The sequence below is a fragment of the Juglans microcarpa x Juglans regia genome, chromosome 8D (assembly GCF_004785595.1).
Source record: "Juglans microcarpa x Juglans regia isolate MS1-56 chromosome 8D, Jm3101_v1.0, whole genome shotgun sequence".
In the NCBI taxonomy this organism is placed as follows: Eukaryota; Viridiplantae; Streptophyta; class Magnoliopsida; order Fagales; family Juglandaceae; genus Juglans; species Juglans microcarpa x Juglans regia.
In genome coordinates, this window is record NC_054608.1 from 16,743,773 (window position 1) to 16,764,340 (window position 20,568).

Sequence of the window (20,568 nt, forward strand, 5' to 3'; positions counted from 1 at the left end):
TCTCACCAAATCCGTTCTTGTCCCAAAAGAGAAGTTGACTTGAAAATGCCTTAATAAAAAGGTAATATGTAGATACATTTTATTAACTTTTTGCTTTGGCTTTTATTTAGGCTGACTTCATCCTAGACTAGTCGAAGAAGAATATCGTATAACAATAACAAATGCACTGGATTCCTCTAATTTAGTTAGAGAATTGGATAAGCGATTATTGGAACCGATTGAACTTAGCCTATTAGTGAATCAACTCACCCTTTTTGGCAACCAGCTCCTAATTCACCTTAGCAAGTCTCGCTTGACTTTGCTTAAGTTGGCAAGTCTCCCCAAGCTCTCAGGCTTGATTCATGAGGCAAGGGTAGGCGTTTACAAATATTTCTTTTTCATCATGGTAGAAACAATTGCAACCTGTCTTCTAGTTGAGCAACTAAGCATACATGGCCTTTCCGAGATGGCCAATCTTCAGAGTCCTTATACTCTTAAAAATGGAGTCTTGTTTCGAAAGGGAAGAATATATGTACTAGACCAGGCTACCTTCTAGTAGAAATCCTTCCTTTGGTGCATGATGCACCTTCTGCTGGACACTCACGTTTCCACAAAACTTTACATAGGGCTAAAGTTGATGTTTTTTTTTTTTTTTTTTTTTTTTGGCCTGATATGAAAGTTGACATCAAATACTGCATTCGGTGTGGTGAAGTTTGTCAAAGGAAAAAGGAAAAAATGTACACTCTCTGGGTTTGCTACAACCCTGATCCATATCTATCCAGGTATGGACATACTTTCTATGGCTTTTGTCAAAGGCTTACCACACTATAAAGGCTTTTCTTTGATCATGGTTGTTGGGGATCGTATGTCAAAATATGCACATTTTGTGCCATTGAAACACCCCTATATTACCACAATTGTTGCTTCTTTGTTTATGTCTAATATCAAGTTACATGGCCTTTCTAAAACTATAGTTTTCAACAGAGACCCCATTTTCGCTAGTTTCTTTAGGCTTGAGCTCTTTCAGTTGCAATGTACTACATAGGCTAATAGCTCAGCCTACCATTCTCAAAGCGATAACCAAACTGAGGTGGTTAACTGTTATGATCTTGAGGGTTAAAGATTTAATCAAATTAGTATCCAACAATTGTTATCAGAGCAAGGACCACGTCATGAGTTCAAGTCACGAATGGGGTGACCTGTAGGTTGGATTAAAATTTCTTGGTACTATGTATGGGCATGGTGTTAAGTCATTGAATATTGATAGATGAGTAAAGCCGTCAAAAGGGAAAAGGCTACCATCGGGTCAATGTCAATAGAGTGGGCCGCCATGGACGTCGGATTCAGAAACATGATGGAATGTTATAATCTTGAAAGTTAAAGGATTAACCAAATTAATATCCAACAGTCTAATGACTTTTAGATCAATGATTGAGTTTTTAACATTAACAAGACTCTAGAACACTATTTGTGCTACTCTAATGAAAATCATAAGCAATTGGTTGAATGGCTTCCTTTGGCTGAACTGTGGTATAACACCTCTCGCTACTATTTTACTAAGACCACCCCTATGAAGCAAAATATGGTATTCCATCCCCTAATCTACAGTCTTGCATTCTTGGCACCACCCATAGCCAGGGTGTTGAAGACTTATTGTTGGCTTGGGGCTGCATCCTTTCAACTACACAAGAGCATATGAGATTTCATTATGACAAGCACAAAACTGAATGACCATCTGAAGTAGGAGATTTGATTTACCTGCATCTCCAGCCTTACATGCAACAATCTTTGGCACTACGACAGAACTTGAAACTTTCCCTTTGCTTCTATGAGTCAGTTCATATTCTCCAACGCATTGGTCAGGTGGCGTATAAGCTCGACCTTCCCTCGGAATCCTGGATCCACTCTGTCTTTCATGTTTCTCTTTTAAAGAAGAAATTAGGTCACTACAATATTTCCTAACCCACCTTGCCTCCTATTGATTCTAGCAGCAAATTGCAACTTGTACTTGAGCAACTTCTACAACATTGCTATTGGAAGTCCAAAAATCGTGCTACCGTGGAAGTTTAGGTGAAGTGGTGTGGTGCTACGGAGGAGGATGCTACTTGGGAGCCGTGTTGATCTTTACAGGAGTGTTACCCGCACCTTGTGGGCAAGGTGCTTTAATTAGGGAGGATATGACATGTGTTGAGGGAGTGTTTCAAACAAGATTGGACGATAGTGTATTGAGCATTAGAAGAAACGACAGCTTATTGATAACAGAAGATGAAAGTAACTTGTTGTAATTGACAACTAACGTGGGCCTTGAGGCCTATAAATACATGTACAATAAGAAAGGATGAATAACAATAATAAAAAAGTTTATTCTTAAGTCAGTGTGTAAAATATATCTAATAAAATATCTACATGACATTATTTCATTTGAAAGATAAAATTTAAAATTAGAATATTACAAATCAAATCTCTTACTGTTTAAGTGACATGGATGATGTGCTCTACAAAATATAATAACTTGGAAAAAATATTCAAACTCAAATCTCTATTTGTTCTATTTTCTTTCTTAGTCACGGGAGAGTGACGATCTCAAATTCTGTCTTTATCATTCGTAGGTCCACTTAGGGCTGCAACCCAACCAAACCGCACAGTATCTGGGCCTGACCCGAACCGACCCGCAGTGCATGCCAATTTGGTCTGACTCAACCTGCTGAAAGTCGAGTCCGATGAGCACATCCCTTCTTCATCTTCTTCCCTTTTTTTTTTTTTTAATGTTCTTATTTTTCAAAGATGGCAGTGTTTCATCAGACAGAAAATTTACAAGCTCTAGATTTCTTCTTTTCAACGAGAGTTCGGAATTTATGCGGATGCGAACAAGGCCTGCAACCTATGCCTCTGTCTGATCAAGCAAACTCGATACACCAATGCAAGAATGGTTCTTGAAGATGTACTGCAGGATAAACTCTTAGGGTCCTCGGATTCCAAGTCAAGAAAACATGCAGAGGAGCTACTGCAGGAGCTAGAGCAATACCAATCTCAGCTATCTTCTTCGAGCCTGTCATCAATATTAAGTATAGAAGATGATTTCAAGGAGGGGGTTGAACAGTTGATGAACCAACGGGCACCAATCAGATCAAGGAGACTTCCCATCTTTGAAGAGATCTCTCCATTTAGGAATCAATTAGCTTGTTGATTCTTTTTTTTTCTTTTTAGTTTTTCCCCTCTTCGTTTGTGAGAATTTGTGTGCGAGCGTCAGGATGGTGGATAGATTCACTTGGATCAGGAGACATGAGCCTTTGAAAGTAGCTGTATATTTTTCTTCGCCTATCAAGAAATAAAAATCAACGACGAGCTGGTTCTCAGGCAAGACTTCCTGTCGCAGATCGCTGAAGAAGATGCATATATGCGGAGAAGATGGGTTAAAACCGACATTTGACAGGTTCGACCCGCAAATACATTTGGCCTGCATTTTATCGGTCGGGTCGGGTCGGATTATTCGGACGGGACGAGTTCATGGGCTTTCTACCCAGACCTAGGTCCACTACACACATGCAAAGCATTCCTATCAATAAAATCAGAAACTCTAGGTTTAGCAACGAGGGATACAAAAACCCTCCTAACTTTTTTTCTCCCTCCTGATTAGATAGCATCACGTGTCAATATATTCCACAAAGACCTATGCAAAATGCTATTGCAGATAGAAGCACTGATAATGATGAAGTCTGTCATACGTATCCATTTGTATACACAATTGTGCAATCTCTATATATAAATTCAATAAATTATAATAACACGTTTGGCACAAGTTTGAAGACCAGCACATTTATCATCATTCTGTATATATACATATATATATATATATATATGTATATTGGAAAAGATAGGATTGTATGCTACTGTTTAGATGAGCTTGTTGATGTTATTAGCGTTCGGTACATGCCGATCGAACCAAATGCTACCCATCCATTCAGCTAATCGTGCTGCTTGCTTAGCAGAAGTGGTTTTTACTTTAAATCACTTGGTGTTTGCCATACATTTATCTATGAGCTGAGTTTCTTCGTTACTGGCAGTTTCTATTAAAAAAAAAAAAGAATTGCAACATCTTTTTTCTAGATTTTCATCTTATTAAATTCAAAAATATGAAAATTATAAACTCTACTATGTACCAAATAATTATAGTTTTTCTCATTTCCTATAATAGTTAGCATTTATTTGAGTTCTATCCATTTATTACTTGAAAAAATCTTAAATGTAAGTTGACCGTAGAAAAATGATCTCTCTAAATGGGTTGGTTGAGCAATAACAGCTTACAAGGTATTGCTGCCTCTTGAAAAAATGACTATACACTGGTCAACTAATTTTGTCACACAATTTGGTGAGAATAAATTGACAAGACAAGTCTTTTGAGAAGTATAGACTAGGTACCAACTACATATTTTTTTTCTCTCAATTTTCCACCCTACCAAACACAGAAGGTCAGCAATAATTTCATAAAATATATTTTCAACCAAAACAAACGCAACAAAAGATTTTGAGCCTTTCGAGTTTCAAGATGAATTTCACCTCTTGATATTTATTTCATAGACATTAGTTTCCCATTGACAATATATATTTTTCCCAAGTACAAAATTTCCATATATTTTATAATCTCCCTTAAGGTGTATGAAAAGCATACCACACACTGTTACCCAGAAATACAATATTTTTTTTTATGTCGGAAAACCTCTCCAAGGCAGGACCCTTCAAACCACCCCTGCAGAGTAAACCCCAGTCCCGTGCACCCGCACCCTCCGAAGTTTTCCTACACGGAACTAATTAAATCGCTAGCTTTTCATCAGGAGGTGTAGCTCTAAAAGATTGTTTGCATCTATGAGATATTGAATCTTGGACCTTGAAGTGAGTGATATCCCAAGACCAAACTCTTCAACACTTGGACCAGCCCCTTGGGGTTTGCCAGAAATACAATATGATAAACATCAGACAAATTTAACGAATCCGCACAAAATACCTGAACAGTTCCATTCTATCCATGCAGTAGGACTACATTAAGCAAAAATCATCATGAATTCTTCTAGATCCAACCTTGCATCATGACAATAGTAGTAACTACTACATTTCCCGTGGCATTTGGGGTTATATGTATTTAATGGCAATGATACTGAAATAACCAATGAAAGACTGCCCACCTTAAAAATAATATGTAATATATTGAATATTTACAGCAATAACCCAATTCTGTTCTAGAATTAATGTACGTAGAACAGAAAACTTATAATTGCACTTAGAATACAAGGTATAATTCCTGCGTTAATATATACAAACTTCATAGAAAAAATAATGAATAAAAAGAAGAAGCCTTCTAAGTGAAGAGAACAGTCATCTATTCCATCACAAGCCTGGATGGCTAGTTGCTAAATCAACAGAATGGAGGAAAACTACTGATTCGGTAATCAGCAAGAACTATCTATCTTATGACTAATTGCTTAGATTTCCTTCTGAATGCTAAATAGGGAGAAAACCTCTTTCCTACGTGTAAAACAATCCCTAAAGCCTAAGATGAATGCATATCAGGCTAAAATAAATGCTATACGGCAATATTTGCAGCTTTGAAGATTGCAGAGATTATTTACTTTTGATGCTGGACGAGAAATTGTGCACAAGGATACTCGGACAAGAATGTTGGAAGTTCAATATCTGAAGTATCGATAGCGGGAATCGCAATATCTATATCTTCAGTAGAGAATGGAATGCTGCAATGTGAGAAAGAAATTTAGACTGAAGTATATAAAGAAGGGGCACAAAATTTAATAACTGAGTTGAAAAAAAGACAATGACAAACATTAAATTTTGGTAAAATAAAATTTTTATCAAAAGGAGCGAATTATCCATTGCTGAATTATTTCTTTTTAACAACAATTATGTTATACATACACTACCCATATGATTGGAACAGGCAAGCATATTACCTCAGATCATCATCCAATAAGAAGGAATTGGAGGTCAAATTTTGATTGTCTTTGTTCAAGATTTCCCTCATTTGTGCAACCACCTGCTAACACAAAGGATTTAAAAGTGTATACAATGCATATTAACCAAATTTACTGAACTAGAATGGAAAATGAAACTTGCCTCGTTTGACACACTCTGAGTACCATATTTGTCATCCCAATACATGGTACTTATTCGATAGATTTGCCTAACAGTTAATGCCTGCCCAAGGATCACAATTTCAATAAGTTGTTTATAACCCAAAATGGTTTTTCCAAGTCAAAAGAGAGGACGAAATGAAGAAATAGATGAACGAAATGTGACATATTACCGGACAAAGATCCTGCCTTATCTCTTCCAAAGATTTTTTCCTCTTCTGATGTATTACCTAAAAAAATTCAGTGACGCATTAAGTGTAAATAGCATATCTGCAAGCTTTTAAAATTAAAAAACCCATCACTTATACCAGAAACCCAACAGCTTGTCTGATATAATTTAGCTCATGCCAAGACGTTCCTGCAAACTACAGTTTAGAAAAAGAATCAGGCCCTTAAACGTATAAATTCAACTACTGTAACAGCTCCCATGTCAAATCAAGATTTTATTTACCTCTTCTTTTGCACATACTATCCACTTCTCCAGTTCTGCTAGACCAGATTTCACATATTCTCCATTTGAAAATGTGCAACATTCACGTCGGAGGAGAAGACTACATCAACCCCGACCAAACAGAAAGAAAACCAACTCAATACACAAACTAATTATTCACCCGAGGACATAACAAACAACACAATAAATGATGATTACCTGTTGAAAAGTGAGATATTGATGAAAGAAAAAACCTGGGTAATTAGCTTACGGATGAAAAATGAGGGTACCTGAATGAGCATTTGTCAGAAGGCAAAAGAAACCAAGTTCTTAAATGCTGTACAAATGTCTTTATGATGCAACCAAATTGTAGGAACTCTTCGACATCTAAACTTGTCTGACAAGTTTTAGTATCCTTCACTTATTTTAGACACTTCCCCATCACAACTCCGACATGCAACAGAAGCTGCCAAATATTTATTACTACGATTCTAACACTGACATTTGAAAAAGAGAAAAACTAGCACAATCCAGCAGATTCCAAATCAGAAAAAGTGCAACGCAACAAAGGTATAATGAGGGATGAGGCAGAGAAAAACTACTGTCCAGCAGATTCTAAATCAGAAAAAGTGCAAAGCAACAAAGGTTTAATGAGGGATGACACAGAAAAACCAATACTGTCCAGCAGATTCTAAATGAGATGAAGTGCAATGAAACAAAGGTTTCATGAGAGATGAGGCATTAGATCTATACACACATTGACTTCGACCTTTTTTTCCAAAAAATGAAACAACCTTTAATTAATGCAGAAGTCTTCACAAAAGCTTTTCTGCCAAGTACACATTGACTTAGAATTTATGTCCATACAGAGCATGGCTTTACATATGTTCAAATAGAACCTTAATTGTCGTGTTCCTACTTATTTGTGTTGTTCCAAACCAAATATTTTGCTAAAATATTTTTTCAGTGTTCTGCACCTGCTTGTCATTTTTTACAGGTAAAAGAGATTTTATTAATACTAATAGAAGAATAGGCATAGCTCAAGTGCACAAAGACGTATACAAGAGAAAACTTTAAGTTAGAACTAGTATATGGAAACCATCTTCCGCACAACTGCAATTTGCAAGATGCCACAGAGACCCCTCCAGATGGCAAGATCTAGCACCCGCCCAAGCATAACCCATGGTAGCCACACTTTGCTGAAGAAATCATCCCACGTGGCCCTAGCAACCTCAGAATAAGGCAAAAAGTAATCACTATCTCTATTTTTTCTACGCATGCAGCACCAGTCAATTACGACGATCCAGCCTTTCCTTAAGTTTGTTCATTGTCAAGATCTTCACTAAAGAAGTTGTCCATACAAAGAAGGCAACCTTAAGAGGCATCTCATTCATCCAAACGCTTCTCAAAGGAAAATGATTATCATCCCGATTTGTGATGACCTCAACAATGGAGAATTTTCCTTTCCTAGGAATCAAAATTTTATCTACCTCTTCGTATCTTATTCCTATGGAGTACAGTAAGTTGAAGAATTATGAGCAAACAATTCCCAATCTGATGATAAAATGCCCATTGGTTTGGGGGCAGAGAAATTAAGGGGGCAGGATCGTCCCCAACCACAGCGCCACCAGCAGGTACTCTCCCCAATCATCCCATTTCAGTATACAATTGGAAAGCACCAACACCCTTGCTCCAATTTTATTTTCTACCGTGTCTAATCCCACACGTTGGACAGACCTTAGCTTAACCATTTCTTCCAATTCAACAAACCATGCACAAAGTTCCTGAGATTGGGGAGTATGAGGGCCAGAAACTCCCGCCAAAAATACACCGACAAGCACTTGGTTAAATTTGCAATCTTTTGCTTCATCACACATCTGCATCCTCCCTCACCAACATGGATTCTGGCAACAACACTGCCTAGGCATCATTGCCAGCTGACAAACATTTCTGTGTGAACCAAGGGGGCTGCACAATCAAGAGTGTTTGCGAGAAGACACGAGGTAGATTTCTGTTTGTATATTGATGAACTGACACCATCATGATCATGTAATGTACCTATGTCTAAGGTTGATGCCCGTGCATAAAACATCTCATGTGAAAGATATGAAGACCATATTCAATCAAATTGTCTTTGTAAATAATTGCGTTTAGTTCTTTGAACTACTGTTGTGCTAAAGCATGTTATCTAACACAAGTAGATATAGTGAAGAACAGACAGAAAGTGAAAATTATACTCCCAGATGTGTTTATCAAATAGACAGATACAAACAATAAGCATATATAAAAACAATACTGACAAAGGGAATGTTGCTTTGAACATACATGATTACAACGTAATCGACTCATAAGAGAATCCAAAAATTTGATGATATTGTCCCACTGGCTACTAGGTAGTTGCTGAGGAACACCTCCAGGTGATCTAGATGATTTTCCAGCATGTACTCTTGCTTTGGGTGCCTTAATAATTGACAAAAGAAAAAAAGACAGAATGTAATAGGTGACTTGCAAGATTTTGCAGGTTATCATAATAACAAAAAAAAGGGGCCAAGTAAGATCAATCGTATAACGTCAAGACTAAGCCTTGAAGAAACTGAACTCATATGATGATAAGAATATTTTTCCACCAGATTTCCTCAAAACATAAATGATAAATTCCTGCAGATGTCCACCCCCTTTGTCATTAACTAAAGAAATCAAAACTGCAAAACAAGCCAACCTAGCAATACACTAAGGGATTGCTAAAAGTTTATTTTATAGCCTTCTAATAATCTAAACTTCTGAACACAACTCAATTAACCAACTCAGAAAGATAAGCTCATGTATGGTGAATTAAAAATAGATAGCACATGTAGCCTAATGTTAATGTAAACAACTAATGAATATCAAAATATTTGAATTGGAGTAAAGCATATCAATACCACCAGGAGCTGTACACCTTAGCTTTGGGTGCTTTGTAAATTCATTACCATATAAAATAATCACTACATGAAAATACTAACAAGTAATAGCCATTTGCAGCCATCATTTTAAACACAGTTTTCCATGTGCGCACTGAAACTGTCACTTAGATTATGTATTAAGCACCAAAAAATAAAAATGAGAAAATAAAATAATAATTAAAAAGATAGCTGACATATGACACACTTTGGCACGTATCATTCTACATCAAATCCAACATAATGAGAACAATCACCTGAATGCATGAGCCCAATAGTGGAGATAATTCTTTTTTCAAATTGTCACGGATCAGACCAAAAATCTTCTCCACACAAGCAGTCAACTGTTGTTTGAATAGAATAGCAGGATATCTTGCTTCTACATGTGAAATGCCATCCTCAAATCCACCAATAAATTTGAAAGGAGATTTCAGACCCTGAAAACAATCAGATTTATCTCATATAAAAATTATTCACCATGTACAAATAGTACAGCAATATTGAAAACCAGAAACACACATGTCTCTATGCAAGAACTAATTAAGGCAATGAGAGACAAAACTTGTCTTGATTCACCATTAAAGGTACATGAAGTTCTAAGCTAAACATAGAAAACTTACATTTACAAATACAAAATCAACTCCATAATACATCTGTTATCCTAAAAATGCATGTCAAACATTCGAGAACCAGCATGTCAATATCTAAAAATAGAATAAATGAATAATATATATCTTTAATCATTAGTAGAAAGACAAACTACTAAGTGACTTATAAAAAAGTATCATGATATGCACATAATGGAGTAGCAAAAAATGCTAAAGTTTTGCCCCAGGCAATCAGACTCTCTTCTTCTTTAAAATAAAAGATAGCATATATAAATGGAAAGAATTACAATACCTCAGTCTAAGCCATTAAAATGTGTATTGGTTGAAACCTACCCAGTTCAACTGTTCCTGTAAACTCTTTAGCCAGATGCGGTCTTTCTTGTCTTTACTGCAGTCCTTCCAACACCCTCCCCCATCCCTCCTCTTCTCTTACATCTTTCTCCCATATCTTTATCCCATGTTTCTTTCTTGTAAATGAAGAAATAACATCTTTCTCCCATGTCTTTTATAAATTTGTTTTCAATTAGTCATTTTAAATTCGGGAGGTCCTACTTAATAAATAACTACCCGGAAAATAATAAGTCAACAAAGAATTTGTTATCCAACACCCAAAAAATAAAAACAAAATACATTAATCATATCGACAAGCTAACAACTCGAAACCAATTTTGTTGCTAGATTGGCTATACACACACATAACTTAATCGCATACAAAATTTGCTATAAGGCCATGTTTGTCAATATACACACACACACACACACACACATATACACATAATCTCTTTCAGAAGATAATGTACTCATGAATATTCCCCAATGTTCAATGTAAATATACGCATATATAATCACATAACTTAAACACAAAATTTGCTATAAGGCCATGTTTGTCAGCATAAACTCACATGCCCAACCCTGCTAATTAACCCAGAAGACCCGGCAGAACGCTGAGTAGTTGTGGTCAGAAAACCATTGGATCTTAAATTTCTCTGAAGGAGGCATAAAAGTGCCGAGGCATTGGACAGCCAATATGGCAATGTAACAGTCTCATCCCCAACCTGAAACAATGTTGATACCTCAGTTCACAAATCTTTGGAAGCAAATACATAAGATGAGCCCCACTCATCATTCAGGATTGATAAGATTCTAAAATAATTATCAATCCTGAATGATGAGTGGGGCTCATCTTATGTATTTAAAATAATTGTAGCTATCTAATTAAGTAAAGAAAACAAAATAGGTAAACCACATTGTAATATCAATCGGACTAATATCATCCCAGTTTATAAATAAGATTAAAAAATGAGAATTGAAGCAAGTGAACCACCTTCAGGACTTCATTAATTCCCTCGATTATGAAGTCAAAAATTTGTGTCCGCTCAGACTCAAAAGCATGCCAGTGAAGAAGGCATTTATATATGATGCATGCTGCCAGCGGTTTACCATCTTTAAACCCCAAGTCTTCTTTAATACACCTTGAAAGGAATTCATAATTCTCCTGCACCTCAAATGTATATTTCAAGCCCCATGAGTGACGCGTAAAATTAAAATTTTCATTGTTTGGGAATGTTATCTATACTATAAACAGTAAGCTGCAAAATCTAAATCAGAAGGCTACAGGAAAAAGAGAGGAAACCTGGTGCCTCTCCACAGTTAATTTTGATCGTCGTGACTCAGACAAACCATGTGAAAACGGTGCAATTAGCTTTGTAGGTGTGGGTGATTCCTGCATCAAATACAACGTACATTAAAAGAAAAGAAATAATAACAAACATGATGCAATGTGGATCATCTTCAACAAAAACTGATAGAGATGTTATCTTACAAACACAGGCTTCCGGTCAATTTGGGGAAGAACAAGTGCACCAGAGTATTTCTGCCCCATTTAGAAAAATCACAGCTTTAGAACAACGGTACATAGCCATTCAAATAAACACACTGAAACAAAGCTGAAAATACATTTGTTGTGAAACAGTTAATTAGATGAAAAACCCACTTACCTCTGAAAATGACTTTGCAAAACCAGGACGGCTGTGCTTCGGAGACACACTCAAAGCTTTTTGTCGTAGGACATGATTCTCATCCTCTAAAAGTGAGAGCTTCTCCTCAAGACTATAATTCAAATAAACAATGTGATTGATATAATCAGGATAAAAGAGCACAAAAACCATTCAAACTGAATAAACATAGAGGAAAAAAATTAGTTAACATTGATGTCAAGAGTTTTTATAAGCGAAATGAGATAATGAACAAAAAGCACAACAAGATAACAAAGTTCCAATCCAAAATTCTAGTTTTATCAAGCACAATAAAATGTGAATTAAAGTTTGAAAAAACATAACCAGAAAGGCTTCCATCAAATGAAACAAAACCTTTTAACATTCTGTTGGAGCTCAGAACACTTATGTTCAACTTCCTGCAGCTTTTCTATGCTTTCAATACCATCTTTTTTAGCCTTTACAAGCTCAAGTTCCAATGCTGAGTTCTTCTTTTCCAAGGCATCCAAAGCGCTCTGACAGAAAACAAAGAAGCAATTTTCATGGAAATATTTCTCCAAATGAAAGCAAGATATGGCATAACTGGAAAATAGGAAATGTGATAGACTTATTGAGGATCTGTGGTTGCAGGGCAACCCGATCTCCCCATGGTGGCCAGAACCGGTCCACCTTTTCAGTTTTATAATTTAAAACTGTTTTTTAACTAAAAAATAAATTTATTATTTCATAAAGAATATTATTTTTTCAAAAAATAACTTGCCATGTGGCACTCTACGATTGGTTGACATGGTTTCTGTTAACGGTGATGGAAGGAAAAAAGAAGGGAGTGTCTTATTTCTAATAAAAGTGTACCACCGGGGGGGGGGGGGGGGGGGGGTTATTGCTAAAAGAAGGCAAAGGTGCTAGATCAAAATAATCCAAAACTCAAGGGGTGTCCCATAAAGATTTTGTACTTTATATAACAATATGTACGAACTAGTACATATGCTGTTATTTTGACCTAAAAGTAATACTTTTGGCTCTAAAAATTGATATTTGTGCTAAAACAATATACATTTGTGTCAAAAAACCAACCATCCCAACATAAAAGGGCCAAATCGAATACCCCTATAAAACCGAACCTAACCAAAAATAAACCAAAAAAACAATCAATTCAATTTTCTTGATAAACCGGTCGGTTTTGGTTTTGATTATTACAAAACCGACCAGTTCAGTTTGGTGCAGTTCGCCAGTAAGCTTAAAACCAAACCAAACCGATTATAGCCCTATTCATCATATGCCTGGATCACATGCTATGGGCAGAAATATGGTATCAACTGATCCAGAAAAATATAGTCAAAATCATAAGCAAGCACCATCATTAGCTGCTTTCATTTGAGTTAACAAATTGTTAAGTAATTTAAAAAGGCTTAAATGGCTCGACCAAGATCATCCTCAATGGCAATACAAAGTATTTGGAAGGACCAACTTTTGCAGGAATGCTCATCTTAAAAAAGGAACCATTAGTGTAACCAATGAGGAAGAAATCAATCAAAAACAGGACTTACTTTTAAAAATGAATTTTCCTTTCGCAGTTCAGCTGTTCCAATGAGTTCTCTTTCCATAGCAGATTTCTCTTTCATCGAAAACTCCAATTGATTGTGCAGCACTGCATTCTTGTTGCACTCATTGATTGTTGCCAATTTAGCTGCATCTAGTTCAAGGTTCAATGATTCCACTATTTTCTGAAGTTTTGAAATTTCTACCAACTTGGACTCTTCATGAGAAACCTGCATTCCAAAGTACTCCCAGTAAGGATTGTACTTCTAATCAGCCACATGACCCGTCAACACAAAATCATATGGTTTAATACAAAAAAAATAGGGAAATAAGTTTGTTATGGCAAAGCTAAAAAATACTATCATGTATTACTGGCCTCTTCCAAATGGATTCTCTTTTTTGAAAGGGATAAATACAAAATCAGTAGGTTTTCACATTTTACAAATTGAGTCCTAAGTTTTCAGCTTTTGCAAACTTGATACTTGAACTTCCAAAAACTCGCAATTAAGTATCTCTGTCTATCACCCATTACAAAACTAATAGAAAATTGCCACATGGCATACTAATGCCACATGTCAATTTTCGATTGGCTAACGTATGGCATCAATATGCCATGTCAGCCAATCAAACGGCAATCTACAGTTAGTTTTTATCAATGTTATGAAAGTTGAAAATTAATAGAGAATTGCCACATGCCAATTTTCGATTGGCTAATGCATGGCGTCAATATGCCATGCCAGCCAATCAAATGGCAATCTCCCGTTAGCTTTTGGATAGATTCCCAAGTGAACGTTCGGGAGATAACAGGCTGCAACCAGCAATGACAGAACTCTCTGAATGTATTTTTTACTTAAACTTGGTGGACCTTCCGCTCATGGGGAGTACTTTCACGTGGTCTCGATTGGATAGATTTTTGGTCTCACCGGAATGGGAAAGTCATTATCTGGATGTATGTCAAAAGAGACTGCCCCCATCTCTGTTTGGATCATAGGAGGATGTCGGTACTTTAAGTTCGAAAATATGTGGCTGAAAATTGAAGGCTTTGTGGACAGGATCAGGCAATGGTGGTCCTCATATCAGATTCATGGTACCCCTAGCTTCATATTTGCAAGTAAAATGAAAGCTCTAAAAAAACATTTCAATCTTTTGGTGACATAGGGGAAGGCAAGAAAGTCAAGTTGGAGGAGATTCAGGAGTCAGAGAGGATACAAGAGGAAAGGGTTCTCTCCCAAGAAGAGCTATCTCAAAAGACAAGGTTGGATTGGTAATATATCTATGATTACTACCTTATCAGATTCTATTTTTAATTTATAAACAGGAGTGATCTTAAACTGTTTAGAGGGGAATATTTTATTAGAGGAGATTTCTTGGCACCAAAAATCAAGAGCATTGTGGTTGAAAGAAGGGGATCAAAGCATGAAGTTCTTCCACAGAACTGCTAACTCGCATAGGAGAACCAATACCAATGAGATGCTGAAAATAGATGGTGTGGAATGTAAGGAAGGCCAGGTGATTCGTGAACATGTTGATTTTTTTGAACATTTGCTTACACAACAAGAGGGGTGGCGGCCAAAACTTGATGGCCTCGATTTTGAGTCTATTGAGCAGCATGATGTTTCTTGGTTGGAGAGGTCTTTTGAAGAGGCAGAGGTGCATAAAGTAGTGAGAAAAATGGTAAAAGACAAGGCACCAGCTCTGAATGGTTTTCTATGGGCTTCTTTCAAACATGTTGGGAAGTAGTGAAGGAGGATCTAATGAAGGTGTTCCAGGAACTGTTCTCAGCTGGAGAATTTGAGAAAGCCTTAGCGCTACTTTTATTGCATTGATACCTAAAAAGGTAGGGGCATCGCAAGTAAAGGAGTTTCGACCCATTAGCCTAGAGAATGGTGTGTATAAAATAATCTCCAAGATGCTTGCAAATTGCCTACAGGGATCCTTTGTAGAAGATTGTTACAACCTTCGCCTAAGGGAGGTATTGGAGAAGATTGTTACAAAACCAAAAAATGCATTTGTAAGGGGTAGACAAATCCTAGATGCAGTTCTTATCACCAATGAATGTTTGGACAGTAGATTAAAAGCTGGCACTACAGGGATCCTTTGCAAGTTGGATATGGAAAAGACCTATGACCGTGTTAACTAGGACTTTTACTGTACCTACTTGGGACGTGCTGATTTGGGGAGAGATGACAGTCGTGGATCAGATGGTGTATATCAACGGCAAAATTTTTAGTTTTATAAACGACGGTCCAATTGGCTTTTTTAGTAGCACCCGAGGCTTAAGACAAGGGGACACGTTGTCTCCTCTTCTCTTTGACCTTGTCATGGAGGCGCTTAGCAGAATGATTTCAGTACTGGTTATTAATGGCTTTATGGTGGGTTTCCCGATTGGTGGCCCCAATAGGGGTACTATTAACATTAATGTTTTGTGAGGCAAACCAAAACCAGATTCGGACACTAAAAGCCCTCCTACTCTGTTTTAAAGCAGGGTCCAGTTTGAAAGTAAATTTTGACAAATTAGAAATGGTGCCAGTTGGCTAGCATGTTGGGATGTAAGGTTGCCTCTCTCCCCATGGAATACCTTGGCCTCCTGTTGGGGGATGCCTCAAGAGCTATTCCAATATGGGACACGGTGATCAAGAAGATAGAGCAGAGATAGAATACGTTGTTTAATTTACCTACTTACTTCCTATCTCTATTCCCTATTCCTGCAAGTGCAGCATCCCATGTGATTTCTTGTCGAGTGAAGTGGGAGATGAATTCAAATTCCATCTAGTCAATTGGAACAAGGCATGCTCCCCAATCTCCTCCGGTGGGTTGAGTATTAGAAATATTAAAGTTTTTAATCGAGCATTACTTGCAAAATGGTTGAGGAGATATAATAAGGAACTAGAAGCACTATGAAAGTCGGTAATTGAGTGCAAATACGGAGGTTGGGGGGAGGGGGGTACTAGAGAGGTGTGTGGGGCTCATAAAGTGAGAGTTTGGAAGCACATTAGACGAGGATGGGGGGTCTTTACTCGACATACAAGATTCATTCTGGGCGAGGGCACTAGGGTTAGAATATGAGCTACATATGGTGAGGAAATAGTGCTCCAAATGAAATATTTCCTTCTGTGTTCTGGGTGGCATGTGAAAAAGAAGTTTCAATGGTTGATATGATATCAGGGGAACAAGTCCAATGGAACGTCAATTTCAGCAAGACAGCCCAAGATTGGTAAGTGGGCAGCTTTGAGGATTTTTTCAGCCTAATGTATTCCATAAAACCGAGCAACCAGTGAGCTGATGTGTTGTGGTGGATACCGGCAAGTAAAGGTAAATTCTCGATTCGCTCTTTTATAAGTCTCTCACACACTTGCCAAATAATCAGTTTCCATGGAGAAGGATTTGGCAACATAAGGCGCCTCTTAAAGTGGCATTTTTCACATTGCCAGCTTCCCTAAGAAAGATCCTGACAATAGATACCTTGAAGAAACGCAGGGTGATTATAGTGGATTGGTGCTGCATGTAAGAAAACCGGAGAGACAGTGGATCATCTATTACTACATTGTAAGACTGCTAGAGTGTTATGGAATGTAGTGTTCAGCAGATTCGAGGAAGCTTGGGTTATGCCCGCTACAGTGGCTGCACTATTGGCAAGATGGATAAATTTGAGAGGTATTCAACAAATCAAAGCTGTGTAGAAGATGGTCCCAATATGTATTCTGTGGTGTCTATGGCAGAAGTGCAATGAACGGACGTTCGAAGACAAGGAGCGCACAATAGAAGAATTAAGAGCTTTGTTTACTAGAACTCGTACATGGGCCATAACTGTAGACTTTAATGGCCACGACTTTCATGACTTTCTTGTCTCTATTGCTTCAACATAGATAGGCATACCTTTGTATATCATTTTGTGTACTCGAGCTATGCCTATCATTATTCAACAAAAATGTTTACTTATAAAAAAATAAAAAAAATAAAAAAAAAAAAGAGATTTTTTATCAATGTTATGAAAGTTGAAAACCTAGGCCTCGATTTATATCAGCCTTAACAATTAAGTTTTTTTCATCCTTTTCAAGATAGGGCTATTACTTTTTTTATCGGTAGTTAGGGTTCTTATATACTTCCTTCGTACTGCCATTTCACCTGTTCCACTTTACAAACTTTAACCAGTAATAGATCATCAAAACCCATTATTAAATGCTGATTGCCAATATTGTGAAAAAATTTTATTGCCTATGACAACAACTAAATTACTAATCCAGAAAACAAGATGCATCCAACAAGAAGCCAGCACACATCCAACAAAATGTATCTTTTTTTAGTCACTAAGCCACTGCATCATATATTAGCTATATCTTTAAAGATTGTCAGACATTTAAATTCATACACATGTTACAGAAATTGGAACCAAGACAACATTTCCATCTAACTTTTGAAGTGAATCCATTGCTAACAAAGTACCAAGATAGATTTTCACAAGCAGAACAGCAATAGGACTTTCTGATACAAACTTTTCAGATACCGACAAAAGTCAAGGTCTCATCCAAAACAAAAATATTGAAATCAAAATCAATACCCGCAATCTTTTCTCAAGCTGCAACCTCCATGTGAAGTCTTCTAATTGCTTCTCGAGTTTACTTTTAGCCAAACGCAAGGCGCCAGCTTCATTAGCCTCCTGCAGAAAGTGAATGAACAAAAGGCTGAGAACATATAGAACTGATGATGTATGGAATTACTTTCAGTAAACAATAAAGTCTCACTTGTTTACGTCTCCGGAGCTCTCTTTTTGCCACTTTCTGCCTCCAAAGACATTGTAGGGCAATAATAGAAGTTTGGCGATGTTGGTAAGCAAAACGAACCTTGCACATCCTCCAGCGAGCCTTAGAAATGCATATTATATGTCAATACATATGAGAGTGAACTCAAAGTACGCAGACAACCGGACAATTGTATACAATATCAAGGCAACTCAAAGATTATAAAGACAACTTCACCAGATTTTATCAACAACACAACAGCCTGAGTTGCACTGTATATTGAACTTTTGTTCACTTAAACACAAGTTACAATCATGACTGCCAAGCAAGTCTCATATTTATTAAAAACAATGAGATCAGAACAAGAGCATTGCATGTGCTCCCATAATTTTTTTCCAAAGTAAGGAATAATCTATGCAATTTACCAAAAAAACTAAAATCTGCAGTAGGACAGAAGAAAAGAACACCAATATAATCCAAGAAATGGAAAATGCAGCAAAGTAACCATAAGATCACTCACACACAAATGGATATTAAGAATGATTTACGGATTTCAACAACTGCAAATTCTACTACACAAAACATATATATCTTCAGTTAGGTTTACCTGAATTAGAGTGGCAGCCCTATGTTTCTTTTCGTGCAAAAATTTTTTGCGAGTTGAGAAACCACGAATGTTGGACTGTATGATAATTGCAGCTGAACCTAGTTTCAGATAAGAACGTCTTAACAATGAACTGCGCACATATTTCTGTATTGAAATAGCAGCTGCTGTCTCCCGTTTTGCAGTATACATCTTTCGAGCAAGGCATCCTGCACAAATATTAGCCATTTGGAACTGAAACAAAAACGAATTTTATGCAATGAAGTATGTTTGTGTGAGACTATGAAGCTAATTATCGTTCCACTCAGCAAAACAAACAAAAACACAATGATTCATGATAAATGCAATTTAGACACCACACATAAAATCAAGAACCCACAAATTATGTGCAGCGAAAGAGCCTTCCACCACTATTAATAGCAATTTAACAACCTCTCTCAATGCAAAACCGGTGTGCAGTAAGTCAGCAAAACCATATTTTACCTCAACAGAATAACTTTTGTAAAAGTGTGATAAAAGCAACTCAAACTCTTTTATGCCTTAATCCGACGATAAAATAAATCACTAATATATGATGACTACCATTTCGTCACCAAAACTACAACCAGTTTTACAGCCACCCTCACATAGTTGGGGCCCAACAGCCACGTGAAACCTACAGCAGGCAGCAAAGTGCAAAATGGACGTGAAAGTAAGACCATCATTAATGCAAGAAAATAAAATAGCACAAAACAAAAACCAATATTTAGGTAGTGATGACTACAAGATGGCCATGGTGAAGTTGCTTGTGCTGTAAAGCAACAGAACTATGCATTTTAAGGAACAGATAATGCTGGCAGAGTGCAAATTAGTGACATAAGTAATGGTCATTTGGTAGTAAAGGTGGCATTGGAGGTGTGGAGATAGATGTGATGCAAACAGTAACCAAAAAACTGCCAATAACAAGTATGTTGCATGTGACCAAATCATGAAGACGTGACACAAGCCTTGGCGATATTGATAATGGGCAATCAAAACACCATATTTGACATGCTCATCATCAGCTCCACTTTCAACCTCAATCCACATAATGACGAAGTCCATGTTAACAAGGTTTTCCTTTCCTTCTATCTATGGCTGGGAAAAGGATGGGTAGGGATTTTCCAGGTAGAAAAGCAACCAATAACGAACCTAAAATTCAACGAAAGAAAGATGTTAAATCAGATAAAGAAGGTCCAACTAAAGCAAGTATACAGAACCTCTACAGTATGCTTGGAGAGCAGATGCAGCAGCTCGAGTTGAAATAAAATCTCTGCGAGATATATATGTTTGGAATCGACGCTGAATCCGTTTTGCAGCATTGTCCAAAATCTCAGCCCGCCGGGAGTCTAGAATGCCAATTTGACCAGCTCTAAGAAACACTTTTGTCCTGCCCAACTGCAAAAGAAAAAAAGAGATTTGTATACATTTAAACTAGTGCGCACATGTATCGCAAGAATATTTTGAGAACGGGTTCACTATTAAATTTTAATCATACCTGAAAATTCTCAAGCTTCAACTTTCTTAGAACATTCTCCGTCACAGCTTTTTCTTCATAACTGTAAACACATACGGAAT

General features: G+C 37.0%; 1 protein-coding gene across 2 annotated transcripts in view; it reads right to left on the reverse strand.

Annotated features, from left to right (window-relative positions):
• Positions 1 to 5,160: 5,160 nt before the first annotated feature.
• The window catches only part of LOC121242554 (myosin-15), a 37,237-nt gene continuing 21,829 nt past the window's right edge, over positions 5,161 to 20,568 (reverse strand). For both annotated transcript variants that reach the window (XM_041140432.1, XM_041140433.1), the window contains 21 exons: positions 20,489 to 20,549; positions 20,211 to 20,388; positions 18,976 to 19,181; positions 18,372 to 18,491; positions 18,188 to 18,286; positions 13,638 to 13,859; positions 12,466 to 12,605; positions 12,094 to 12,205; positions 11,919 to 11,969; positions 11,730 to 11,819; positions 11,421 to 11,591; positions 10,999 to 11,151; positions 9,746 to 9,925; positions 8,875 to 9,009; positions 6,769 to 6,839; positions 6,571 to 6,670; positions 6,428 to 6,484; positions 6,293 to 6,349; positions 6,103 to 6,183; positions 5,940 to 6,022; positions 5,161 to 5,723 (listed from right to left, as the gene is read on the reverse strand). In XM_041140432.1, coding sequence (XP_040996366.1) covers positions 5,600 to 5,723; positions 5,940 to 6,022; positions 6,103 to 6,183; positions 6,293 to 6,349; positions 6,428 to 6,484; positions 6,571 to 6,670; positions 6,769 to 6,839; positions 8,875 to 9,009; positions 9,746 to 9,925; positions 10,999 to 11,151; positions 11,421 to 11,591; positions 11,730 to 11,819; positions 11,919 to 11,969; positions 12,094 to 12,205; positions 12,466 to 12,605; positions 13,638 to 13,859; positions 18,188 to 18,286; positions 18,372 to 18,491; positions 18,976 to 19,181; positions 20,211 to 20,388; positions 20,489 to 20,549 — 2,491 coding nt within the window. In that variant the 3' untranslated portion in view covers positions 5,161 to 5,599. The remainder of the gene's footprint in view (positions 5,724 to 5,939; positions 6,023 to 6,102; positions 6,184 to 6,292; positions 6,350 to 6,427; positions 6,485 to 6,570; positions 6,671 to 6,768; positions 6,840 to 8,874; positions 9,010 to 9,745; positions 9,926 to 10,998; positions 11,152 to 11,420; positions 11,592 to 11,729; positions 11,820 to 11,918; positions 11,970 to 12,093; positions 12,206 to 12,465; positions 12,606 to 13,637; positions 13,860 to 18,187; positions 18,287 to 18,371; positions 18,492 to 18,975; positions 19,182 to 20,210; positions 20,389 to 20,488; positions 20,550 to 20,568) is intronic.